The sequence below is a fragment of the Nicotiana tomentosiformis genome, chromosome 8 (genome assembly GCF_000390325.3).
Source record: "Nicotiana tomentosiformis chromosome 8, ASM39032v3, whole genome shotgun sequence".
Taxonomy (NCBI): Eukaryota; Viridiplantae; Streptophyta; class Magnoliopsida; order Solanales; family Solanaceae; genus Nicotiana; species Nicotiana tomentosiformis.
The window spans coordinates 125,368,898-125,380,981 of record NC_090819.1 but is presented as its reverse complement, the minus strand read 5'-3'; the positions used below and the strand labels follow the sequence as shown (position 1 = coordinate 125,380,981).

Genomic DNA, 12,084 nt, shown 5'->3' with positions numbered 1-12,084 from the left:
AGTTTCCTTTTCTTCGACCAGTCCCCTATTTTTTGATGTCGAGACCGCGGGCACCGGGATCACTTCATCCAAAACAGTCATCTCCTTTGCGGCCAGCTGTTCCCCGTAGACCATTTTGATTCCTCTCGTAGTGGGAAATTTTAACGCTTAATATAAGGTTCATGGCACCTCTCTCATGCTGTGAACCCATGGCCTTCCAACAAAGTGTTGTACCTTATATCCCCCTTGATCACCTATAATTTTGTTTCCTGGGTGGTCCCGATAGTGTTTACTGGTAGAGTTATTTCTTCATTCGTCGTCTCGCATGCATTATTGAACCTGTTCAACACTCGGACTGCTGGTACGATATGATCGAATAATCTCAATTGTTCTACGACCCTCCATCGGATGATGTTGGTCGAGCTACCTAGATCAATTAACACACATTTAACTCATGATTTATTGATAAGTACGGATATTGGTGCATCGTTATGAGGCTGGATGATGCCCTCAGCATCCTCATCGTTGAACGAGATGGCCCCCTCCGGGACGAAATCCTGGGTGAATTGTTTCCTTACGATAGAAACGTTAGTGCATTTCATCATTGGCCCTTGGGGGATATCCACTCTCCCAATGATCATGTTGATCACGTGTTGGGGCTCCTATTGTTCAATTTGTTTGTGGGAGTGCCTGTTCTTGAAATGATTTTTGGCTCGTTCACTTAGGAATTCTCGAAGATATCCGTTGTTGAATAGTCGAGCCACTTCTTCCCTCGGTTGGCAACAATCTTCGATCCCGTGACCGTGAGTACCATGGTACTTACACACCAAGTTGTGATCCTTTGTGCGGGATCGGACTGAAGTGTCCTATGGTACTTATACACCAATGGCCGAACTATACTCACAATATCCACGTTGAAATTGTACTCCGATAATCTTGGTGCTTCCCTACCCCCAAGAGATCTGTCAAAATCGCTCTTTCTCATCAGCCCCTGGTTGCTAGGTCCTTAATCACTTCTCGTGTTGTTCCTGTTTGGGTGCTAACCGGATTCGTTTCCCCTTCTGTCTGAGTTGTACGGCTGATACCGATCTCAGACTGGCCTTGGCTCTTGGTCCATAATACTTTTAGACCTTTAGTTCGCTCTGTTGGGGTATACAGACCCCGAAGGACCCCCCCACCTGGTCGTCCTCGACTCTGATCTTCGACTAATACCTGTTATGGACGTCGACCAAAGTAACAACATTTTAATCCACCAAGTTTTTCTTCAATTGTTAAAAAGCAATGAAACTTCGGGGGTTGAGCCTTTGAGTTAACGCCTGAATGTCCCAATCATCCGCAATCAGGGGTAGGTCCATTCACTCCACCTGGAACCTCGACACTAACTCCCTAAGCATCTCGTTGTCTCTCTACTTGACTTTGAAAATGTTCGATTTACTCATCTCGACCTTGAAGGCGCCGACAACGACTTTTGCCAAAGTATATTCAAGCGTAGAAAATGAGTCAATAGAATTCCGAGGCAAGTTATGGTACCATATCATCGCTCCTTTGGACAAGGTTTCCCCAAATTTCTTCAATAACACCTATTTGATCTCGTCGTCTTCTAGGTCCTTGCCTTTGATTGCACACGTATAGGAGGTTACATGCTCGTTTGGATCTGTGGTCCCATTATATTTGGGAATGTCTAGCATTTGGAATATCTTCGGGATTGGCTTCGGTGGCGCACTCGGGGGAAAGGCTTCTGAATAATGTTTTTGGAATCCAGTCCTTTCAATATTGGAGGCGCTCTCGGGATCTGATCGACCCTCGAATTGTAAGTTTCCACATTCTTGTCATTTGCCTCTATCTTTTTCTCACCAAACTCCACCCACTTTGTTAGTGTTTCGAGCATTTTCATCACCTCAGAAGTTTCCCCGGGCCCGATTTCATCTGGTTCCACTCCAATTTGTTCATCCCTTCGAGCATTTTCTCTGACTCGCTTGAGCTCGATCCTATTAGGGACGTGACTTTGGGTTTGCAACTGCGCTATTATCGCTTGCTGAACTTGTAACATTTCAAAAATCAATTGCAAGCTAACTCTATCACCTTCCCTTTTAGGTGTTTCTCGAGCCAATGGCCAGGGTGCCCCGCGAATGCTATTTTCGGGATCAGTTGGCAGGTTGATGTTGATGGCGACCTATGAGTTAGCGTCGACTGGGACAACGATTGGGATATCATTGGGATCAACATGGGGTACTTCATTGCTGGGTACCACATTATTATTTTCACCATGGTGGCCAGATTCGTTGTCAACGTTCAAGTAAGCAAACTGGGAATTTGACATTCCTAGGTTAACTTGAAATCAAACTTCAAAAGAGCAAGTATAAAATAGGGTGTGTCATGGAGATTCGTATTAAATCACCATTATTATCCTTAACCCCACAGGTGGGCGCCAAAATATTTACCCTAAAAATGAATAACAATTAAATTTGTACGCGGTTAAAGGATACTTGATTTAATTTAACATGAATGATCTATGAACAAAAGTTAATTAAAGTAAATATAAGCAAAATAATCAAACTGAACGTGGTGAAAAATTGAGCCTGGCCTTTTGGGTGAACACTGAAAATTGACCTCGATCGAGCACTCGCGACTGGCTCGATTGCAACAGAATAATTAAGCAGCTAAAGAACACAATGAATAGTAGCTAGAGAACAAAAATAAACTTTTATTGCTTTGATATGTGTGCCAACAATGGTTTTAAGATGAAAATGTTCTCCCATTTATATAGTAGGGGAGTTTCAATCCTAGTACAAGTCTAAATAAGGTAAAAATATCTTTTCCCCAGCAAATGTTGATCTACAGTCGATATCGGGTGGGATTTGCGCCGTAATATCCGGTTAAGGGTGGATATTACGGCTCCCCGCTTATCGTGCTTAACCGTTTCTATTTTTCCTTAATCTCGAACCTTCACTCTGACCGGACCCGATGTTTTGCTGTGTCCGATCTCAGATGCACCGTTCGTCCTCCCTAGGCTTCGAAACGAGGAACCCTTCGGCTTTACTCTAGGTTCTGTCAGATCATGCTTCCTTCTCGTTTCTTTACCGGAAAATCGGGGGTAACATTATCCCCGATTTTACCCGTACACACAGGTAATGAATTTCCTATTATAAATATAAATCTAAGATAAACCTATTGAATTTATTTAAACCCAAACCTAGTATTCTATCTCTGCCATGGGATATCGCTAATTTTCCTTTTCTCCTATCTCCAACAGACTATGACTCGTCGATTTTAAAGTTTTATAGTTTCGTGACTTTGGAGACTACAGGCGCATCGAGGTTGAGGAGGTCGTTAGAGTTATGCGTAAAATGAGTAGGGGCAGAGCGACCGGGCCAGACGAAATTCCGATTGAATTTTGGAAGTGTGTGGGCAGAGCAAGCTTGGAGTGGCTGACTGGGCTGTTTAATGTTATTTTTAGGATGAAGAGGATGCCGGAAGAGTGGAGGTAGAGTACGGTGGTTCCGTTGTATAAGAACAAAGGTGATATCCAGAGTTGTAACAATATAGGGGTATCAAATTACTGAGTCATACCATAAAAGTTTGGGAGAGGGTGGTTGAAGCGAGGGTGAGGAGGACAGTGTCTATATCCGACAACTAGTTCGGGTTCATGCCGGGTCGTTCTACTATGGAAGCTATATATCTTATTAGGAAGTTGGTGGAACGGTATAGGGAGAGGAAGAAGTATATGCACATGGTGTTTATTGATTTAGAAAAACCGTACGACAAGGTTCCTAGAGAAGTTATCTGGAGATGCTTAGAGGAAAAAGGCGTGCCGGCTGCCTATATTTGGGAAATTAAGGACATGTATACTGGGGATAAGACTCGGGTTAGGATGGTTGGAGGCGACTCTGAGCAGCTTCCAGTTGTTATGGGGTTACACCAAGGTTCTGCGCTCTGCCCGTTCTTATTTGCCCTGGTGATGGACGCGTTAACACACCATATTTAAGGGGAAGTACCATGGTGTATGTTATTCTCCGATGACATAGTTCTGATTGATGAGTCACGAAACAGTGTTAACGAGAGGTTGGAAGTCTGGAGACAGGCCCTTGAGTCTAAGGGTTTCAAGCTGAGCAGGACGGAGACGGAATACCTGGAGTGTAAGTTCATCACTGAACCAAGGGAAGTGAGCGTGGAAGTGAGGCTTGAATCTGGAGGGGAGATTGACGAGGATGTCACACACCGTATTGGGGTGGGGTGGATGAAGTAAAGGTTAGCATCTGGAGTCTTGTGTGATAAGAGAGTACCACCGATACTCAAAGGTAAGTTTTACAAAGCGGTGGTAGAATCTGCCATGATGTATGGGGTTGAGTGTTGGTCTGTTAAGAACTCACATATCCAGAAGATGAAAGTAGAAGAAATAAGGATGTTAAGGTGGATGTGCGTCACACTAGGATGGATAAGATTAGGAATGAAGATATTCGGGAGAAGGTAGGCGTGGGCCCCATTGATGACAAGATGCGGGAAGCGAGGCTCAGATGGTTCGGACGCATACAAAGGAGAAGCCCAGATGCTCTGGTAAGGAGGTGTGAGCGGCTGGCTTTGGAAGGCACGAGAAGAGGTAGAGGGCGGCCTAAGAAGTATTAAGGAGAGGTGATCTGACAGGACATGGCGATGCTTCAGATTTCTGAGGACATGGCTCTTGATAGGAAGTTGTGGAGGTCGAGTATTAGGGTTGTAGGTTAGGAGGTAGTTGAGTCTCCCTTACTTCGTACCTTTGTGAGGCTAGTCTGGTAGGGGTTTTGTCGATGTCAGCTAGTGGCAATATTGTGTCTTACAACTCTTTTGTTTACTATAGTGTCAGGTCTATATATTGTCTATCGCGTTTGCTTTGCATCTACTTTCTCATTTCCATGATGTTATTTTTCCTATGGTTTCTATTGGTGATACTGATATTGTCTCTTTTCGTCTTCTTGAGCCGATGGTCTTTCGGAAACAGCCTCTCTCCCTCGGGGTAGGGGTAAGGTCTGCATACACAATATCTTCTCCAAACTCAACTAGTGGAATTTCACTTGGTCGTTGTTGTTGTATACTTCCATTGAAATAGTGATCCACTTGATAAGAATAGATACAACTTATTGTTCCATGATTCCATGAATCAATAATCCGAGCAATAGAAGTTTTGAAGATCACACAAGTGTGAAGAATTAATTAATTAATTAAAATCTTTCGTTAGCCACGTGTCAATTATTGAATCGTAACTCCAGCTTTTTAACTTGTATATATTATCAATCATGTTTACATGTCAAGCAAAAAGTATAGACACCAAGGTAGTACTAACGCACGCGGTCACTACTTAAATTTAAAAAAAGTTATATAACCTGCTTTATTTTATAAAGGTTATAATATTATATACTTTTATAATGGATAGCAAGAAAAATGTGTTAAAGATAAAGTAATTTTATGCGCACTTAAAGAAAATGACTATATGTTTGTGTTCCCTTCCAACTTCCAAGTGGTTTTAAATAGTTGTAATGACATTTTTGGAAATGTAAAATTCACTGCACCACATCATCTTTTATTCTTTTATTCATTTTCTTTTAGCAACTTATCGAAAGAAGAATCACATGACCTCTTTATTCCATTCAGAATTAAATATACTTGAATTGTTTTTCTCCTAGCTTGTAAATTTTAATGATAAATCATTTTATGACAAGCAAAGCCCAAAATTATCTAGCGGCAGATTAACCCAGCCCACGTTTCATAGTACAATATACCAACTTGGGTGTCTGGCGCGGCTATTGGCTGAAATTAAATAGTAGTGGGAATTGAAAAACAGTTACAGTCTCAAAAGTAATCGAAATTTAGTCATTTTTTATGTAAAGATAAATTTAAACGAAAACACTGTTCAAAATTCGAAAAATATTCCAGCATAATATACTGGAGTTCAAATTTTTTATATGTTAACTTCCAGCATAATATACTGGTCCAGCATAATATGTTGGAAGTTCATACACAGGTGCTCCAATCTCCAGTATATTATGCTGGAACTTTCCGTGTGCTGGAGTTCCAGCATAATATGCTGGAAGTTCATACACATATGTACCAATCTCCAGTATATTATGCTGGAACTTTCCGTGTTACAGTAAAATATTGACTATTTTTTAATGACTTTGCAAACGCTGATTATTTTTCAATTACCAGTCTGAAAACTGGTTAGCCCGTGCTATTTTTACAACAACCAGTATACCATCGGCCAGCCCAACCCAATCCTCTGCGTACCAATTAAATTAGCGAACAAAACAAACCCCAGGATATGATGAGTCGATATTCTCATCATTTCCTAATTGCTTCCAAAAAGTTTTAGGCAAGAAAAATTCACCTCCTTCAAGTTTCTTCTCATAAAATTTACCCGGCATTTTCTATTTGCTATCTCTACATGTCCAAGCTGTTGCTTAGAAAAATAATGACATTTCAGCTAATATTGTCTACTGCATATAGAGCTCCCTCGGATTACAATTTTGCACCAAAAAGGCCCAATGTAACCAATTGTACTGTAAAATGGTTCGACAAATTGAGATGGTTTATGACCCAAAAAAAATCGTTGTCCAAGAGCAATGTTTGAAGCGATAAAATAGATTTAGAAAAAAGGAAACGATGTACTGTAAATTTTAAAGATACAAATCAGAACAACTTTCTGGGTCAGTAGAAAATTCAAAACGCATTAGAAGACTTGTATTACTAACATACACATACGCAGATTGGCTGAGACCTGCAAAGTAAATATTTTATTGAGAGCGTTTTATACACTAAAATCCTGGTATTATTGTCATCTCAATTATCTTTAAGTTACTATAAAAGTCAATGACGTATATCTTTTAGGAGCCACATTGGTTCAACATATTAGATGGACTATTTCAGTATAAATTTTGAGATTAAATTTATTATGTGTTTGATCGGAGGTATTAGCTAACCTTATTAATTTTTACATTAATAATTTATTCCATATAAAAAAGTGGAAGTTATATTATAATAATAGTCCAAGTTTGAAACAAACGACCCAACCATTTAGAGTTATTTATGTATGACACAATATTAAGAATTATTATCGACGTGTTTGAGTTTGACCTTTGATGGTTCATGGTACATTTTTATTTTCAGGGTGCATTTGAGTTCTTTATGCAGAATTACATTTATACACATGATGACATGAAGAAAAGTAGGAAGTATTATTTGTCCGTTTAATTTATCCGCCATTATTAGTTCGTTAAAAAAACACTTTTCCATATTCAAAAATAAAATAGATTCCATGATATATTTAAATTTATATTTTTTAATTTATTCCCAATTAAACTAACCTTTTAAATTGAGATGGCAGCTCGGCCTCACGTCCATCAATAATTGTAGTTACTCCGAACAATTCGTCGATGAGAATTGCAGCTAAATTGACTATAAGTAAAGCCTTGCGCCCAAATTTTTTTTTACCTATTTGCAAATTTCATCTACATCGAACTATCTAAAAATTTCGTAACCATATTTCATTAGCATGTGTACATAGTTGCAAAGTTAATCTACATCAACTATCAAAAAGCTTCAACCCACATGTTTCATTAACAATTGAAAAGATGAAAGCGAATTCTAAAATAATTCATCCCTTTACCTATTCTTTTTTTTGGGGGGGGGGGGGGGGGGGTTAGTGGTTGAGCTAGAATGAATGCTTAAACAATCATTCAATCATTGAGAAATTGGAAGCAAAATATGTAAATTAAATAAATAGCAAATGTATTTTACATTCATAAATTCCAAAGCCAACCTAACCACCCATCCAGCCTGTTCTACCCAACACCAAATCATCGCCACAAATTTTAAAAACCAAAAAAACAAAATAAAATCCTACCCGAGCTGATTTTTTGTTCGGTGGCTCAGAACCTATCAATTTTATCAGCCTTAACTACAGGATTAGCTTTAGCAATCTCTTCTTTTCCCTTAGATTTGAAATCAAAGGTACAATCATGCTGCTCTGGGTATCTATGGGTCCCACAGAAGGTACTACCACATCTGCACTTAAAACCCACTACCCCAACTTTCCTCCTACAAGTCAAACACCTGTTTGACACCGCCACCTTCGCCTCACTCCCGGCGACCTCCGTCACCGTCTTTTCCACCGCCGTTTCTACAACCGCCGTCGTCGCCGACGAACTAACTTTTACGGCGGTGTCAACTTGAGGTCTAGATATAACAAGCTTCTCCATCGCTACTTTAGCCATCGTCGCGTGGTCTTCCTTCATCTTATAATCTCTGTAACACTTTGAACAAAGTCCCATCGTTGCAGCCGTGCCGAAAAATCCGCAACCGTTTCCGCACGGTGTTGGCTCCGCCGGCTGGAAGCTTGTTCCGTCGTTGAACTTGTTTCCTTCAGAACCCATAATTTTGAATAATTTTCCCTTTGATTTCACAACTGAAGCGTCAAAAAAAGAGATTTGATTAGCAGAAAAGAGTTGAATATATGAAACGCAATTTTTGAGGTGAGTATATATAGAGTTGAGGGGACAGAGGACTATTTTCCAATGACGGTCGGATTTGGTTAATGACATTAATACCCACAAGACGTGGTCAAATAAAAGTGATGTTAAGGGTGTTTTTGTAATAATGTACACGGGATAATCTCGGTTCACACGTCCTAGTACTGGTCACGAAAGGAGAACTAATTATAATTGGAAAAGGAGTCGTAATTTCCAAATATGATGTTGAAATGCCTATAATACCCTTAAGTACGCGTACGAGTAATGCCAAAAGAGGCGTCGCAATCAAAGGGCTTTGGACTTAGAAAGAAAGGACTGATTCGTCATTGAGTATATAACCAAGTTCGACGAGAAACGGGCAAAAGCAATGATTCCGTGGCATTTCTAGAAGAATCTTAAAAGTTAAACAGTTGATTCTACCAGTTTCTGGAACTTGCTGATTAAGAAATTACTTGTTACTCCATTAAAAAAAATAATTCTCCAATTATAAGTTGGTTCAATTATTTTCTCTTACAAGATGGTTGATATTTATTATTTTATAATGTTGTATACGGTCGAAATCGAGCATATCCGATTTCGTTGGCAGGGGAGTTGCCTCGAGGGTAACCTCATAATAAATCGGACTCGAGCTTGAAGATAGAACATCATGCCTGAGAGATCGAAGTGTTCATTGAGATCGAGGCCGGCAACAATCGAGATCAAACATGACTGACTTCGAGTAAGGCAATAACGGAATTACGAGATATCAATAACCGGTCGAAGATTCCGGCGGGAATCCCGGAACAGATCAAATCAAAGCGTTATTAGTGTCAATCATGGGATCTACTTCCTTTATTAGAGTTGTACCTTATTTAGGATTCCTCTATTATATAAAGAGGGATCCCATTCACTTGTAAAAAAAAAAAAACAATGAGCATTCACTGATAAGAATATACATATACGCTGCTTTCTTTGTTTTACTTACTGTTCATCGTTGTTTGTTCCATCCTCCACTGTTCTTATTAACTAACCTCGAGACTATCTCGAATCGAGGTCGAGGTATTGTTTGCGGACCGGTTTGATTTATTTTATTGTCCAATTTATCTATTTAATTCGTTGTTTATCAATTGGTGTTGATTCAAATCATATATCCTTAAAACCACAATATAAGTTTAATTGTTGCTCAATTTTTAGGGTAAACAGTTTGGCACCCACCGTGGGGCTAAGGATAATAGTGATTGTTCAGTACTGATTCTGGTAAAACACATTATTTTACGCTTGTTCTTATCAAGTATCTTTGCTTTCAGGTTAAAACATGTCAAACTCACAAAACGCATCCACACACGGTGACAATGGCCTCGGATTCCATGATGAAAATGAAAATATGATTGCTCCAGGAGTCGAGGTGCCACAGGTTAATCTCTGGGGAGCACCGATTGCCAACCCAGTCGATGTCAGTTCGCACGTTGCTCTAAACGCGGACATAGGCCCAAATCTCGATGGGAGTGTACGTAGAGAAGGCCGATCTAGTGGCCAAGGAACACAGGGCAGATGAGACGAAGGAGTCAGTCTCTAAGTGATATTCAAGATGCTTCAGGCTCAGCAAGCCGATATTGCTCAGTTACAAAATCAACATAGAGCTCCGAATAGGGTCAAGCCGGAAACTACCCGCCGTACCGAACCAGTATCGGAAAGGTCGAATGGTAACGAATCGGGGACTGATCCTGCGGTAATGAAATGCTCGAGGAGCTCACCAAAAGAATTGAATCAGGGGAGAAGAGAATCGAAGCCAACGATAAAAAAGTGGAGATATACAACTCTCGAGTTGATCAGATACCGGGGGCACCGCCAATCTTGAAAGGGATGGATTCGAAGAAGTTTGTACAAAAGCCGTTTCCTCCAAGTGCGGCTCCGAAGCCTATTCCAAAGAAGTTTCGTATGCCAGACATACCCAAATATAATGGGACCACCGATCCCAACGAGCATGTTACTTCATATACGTGCGCCATCAAGGGTAACGATTTAGAAGATGATGAAATCGAATCTGTGCTGTTGAAAAAATTCGGAGAGACCCTTTCGAAGAGAGTAATGATTTGGTATCACAACCTGCCACCAAATTCCATCGAGTCATTTGCCATGTTAGTAGATTCCTTCGTAAAGGCACACGCCGGGGCCATAAAGGTCGCAACAAGGAAATCAGACCTTTTCAAGGTAAGACAAAGAGATAATGAAATGCTGAGGGAGTTTGTGTCCCGATTTCAAATGGAACGTATGGAGTTACCACCGGTCACAGATGATTGGGCCGTTCAAGCTTTCACCCAAGGGTTGAACGATCGGAGTTCAATAGCATCACGTCAGTTAAAACAAAATTTGATCGAGTATCCAGCTGTAACTTGGGCAGATGTGCATAATCGTTATCAATCGAAGATCAGGGTCGAGGACGACCAATTAGGAGCCCCTTCCGGTTTAGTACATCCAAACAGGTCGACAGTTAAAAACCAGAGGGACGTCGACAGGGAGCCAAGGTCGAACAGAGACCAATATCAACCATATACCGCAGATCGAAAGAACAATAGTTCAGGATGCAATTTCACCTTGTATGATCGAAGAAGTGATCGAGGACAGAATTCTCGGGGACTTATGAGCAAAAGTGGTTTTGACAAGTATGTCGATCCCATAGAGGAACCTTGGTTATCGGAATATAACTTTAGCGTCGATGCATCGGGCATTGTATCGGCAATCGGAAGGATCAGAGATACTAGGTAGCCCAGACCCATACAAAACGAACCTTCCCAAAGAAACCCAAATTTGATGTGTAAGTATCATGGAACGCATGGTCACAAGACCGAGGATTGCATGCAATTAAGGGAGGAGGTAGCCCGTCTATTCAATGAGGGCCACCTTCGAGAGTTCCTCAGAGATCGAGCCAAGAATCATTTCAGAGAAAGGGACGCCAACAGGAAAAATGAACAGGAGGAACCCCAACATGTCATTCATATGATCGTCGGTGGGGTCGATATTCCACAGGGACCCATATTCCAACTCACTAAGGTATCAATCAGTAGGGAAAAATGAACCTGAGATTATGTGCCCGAAGGCACTTTATCATTCAACAACGAAGAAACATAAGGCATTTCTCATCCCCACAACGACGCTCTGGTAATTTCCATCTTATTGAATAAAGTTCAAGTTAAGAGTGTTTTAGTGGATCCAGGTAGCTCGACAAATATCATCCAATCAAGGGGCGTGGAGCAACTCGGCCTACAAAATCGAATCGTACCTGCATCTCGGGTCTTAAACAGCTTCAATATGGCCAGTGAAACAACTAAAGGGGAGATTATTCTACCGGTGAACGTGGCTGGAACCATTCAAGATACCAAGTTCCACATAATCAAGGGTGACATGAGGTACAATGCCCTGCTCTGAAGGCCTTGGATCCACAATATGATGGTGGTCCCTTCGACTCTCCACCAAATGATGAAATTCCTGACGTGAGACGGTATAAAAACAGTATGTGGGAAGCAGCATGCTGCAAAGGAAATATTTGCGGTCGATGAGGTAACACTGATATCGACACTATCTACCTCGAAAAGGTCGAGCATCAAAGGTAAACAGAAAGTCAAATAGC

The 12,084-nt window shown here is 40.8% G+C and overlaps 2 protein-coding genes across 2 annotated transcripts; one reads left to right on the top strand and one right to left on the bottom strand.

Moving 5' to 3' along the window:
* Positions 1 to 3,643: 3,643 nt before the first annotated feature.
* LOC138898103 (uncharacterized) lies at positions 3,644 to 4,225 on the top strand. Its single transcript, XM_070184140.1, has 2 exons — positions 3,644 to 3,902; positions 4,005 to 4,225. The coding sequence occupies exons 1-2, from the start codon at positions 3,644 to 3,646 to the stop codon at positions 4,223 to 4,225; spliced, it is 480 nt and encodes a 159-aa protein (XP_070040241.1).
* A 3,475-nt stretch (positions 4,226 to 7,700) lies between these two features.
* On the bottom strand, positions 7,701 to 8,477 carry LOC104109573 (zinc finger A20 and AN1 domain-containing stress-associated protein 1-like). Its single transcript, XM_009618908.4, has one exon. The coding sequence runs from the start codon at positions 8,379 to 8,381 to the stop codon at positions 7,878 to 7,880; it is 504 nt and encodes a 167-aa protein (XP_009617203.1). The 5' UTR covers positions 8,382 to 8,477; the 3' UTR covers positions 7,701 to 7,877.
* Positions 8,478 to 12,084: the final 3,607 nt, after the last annotated feature.

Bases quoted from the DNA above. Each gene is read 5' to 3' on its own strand.
- LOC138898103 (XM_070184140.1), top strand. From the start codon at position 3,644: ATGGAAGCTATATATCTTATTAGGAAGTTGGTGGAACGGTATAGGGAG. The intron at 3,903-4,004 runs GTTCTGCGCTCT...CCGATGACATAG, and splicing joins TGTTATGGGGTTACACCAAG to TTCTGATTGATGAGTCACGA.
- LOC104109573 (XM_009618908.4), bottom strand. From the start codon at position 8,381: ATGGGTTCTGAAGGAAACAAGTTCAACGACGGAACAAGCTTCCAGCCG.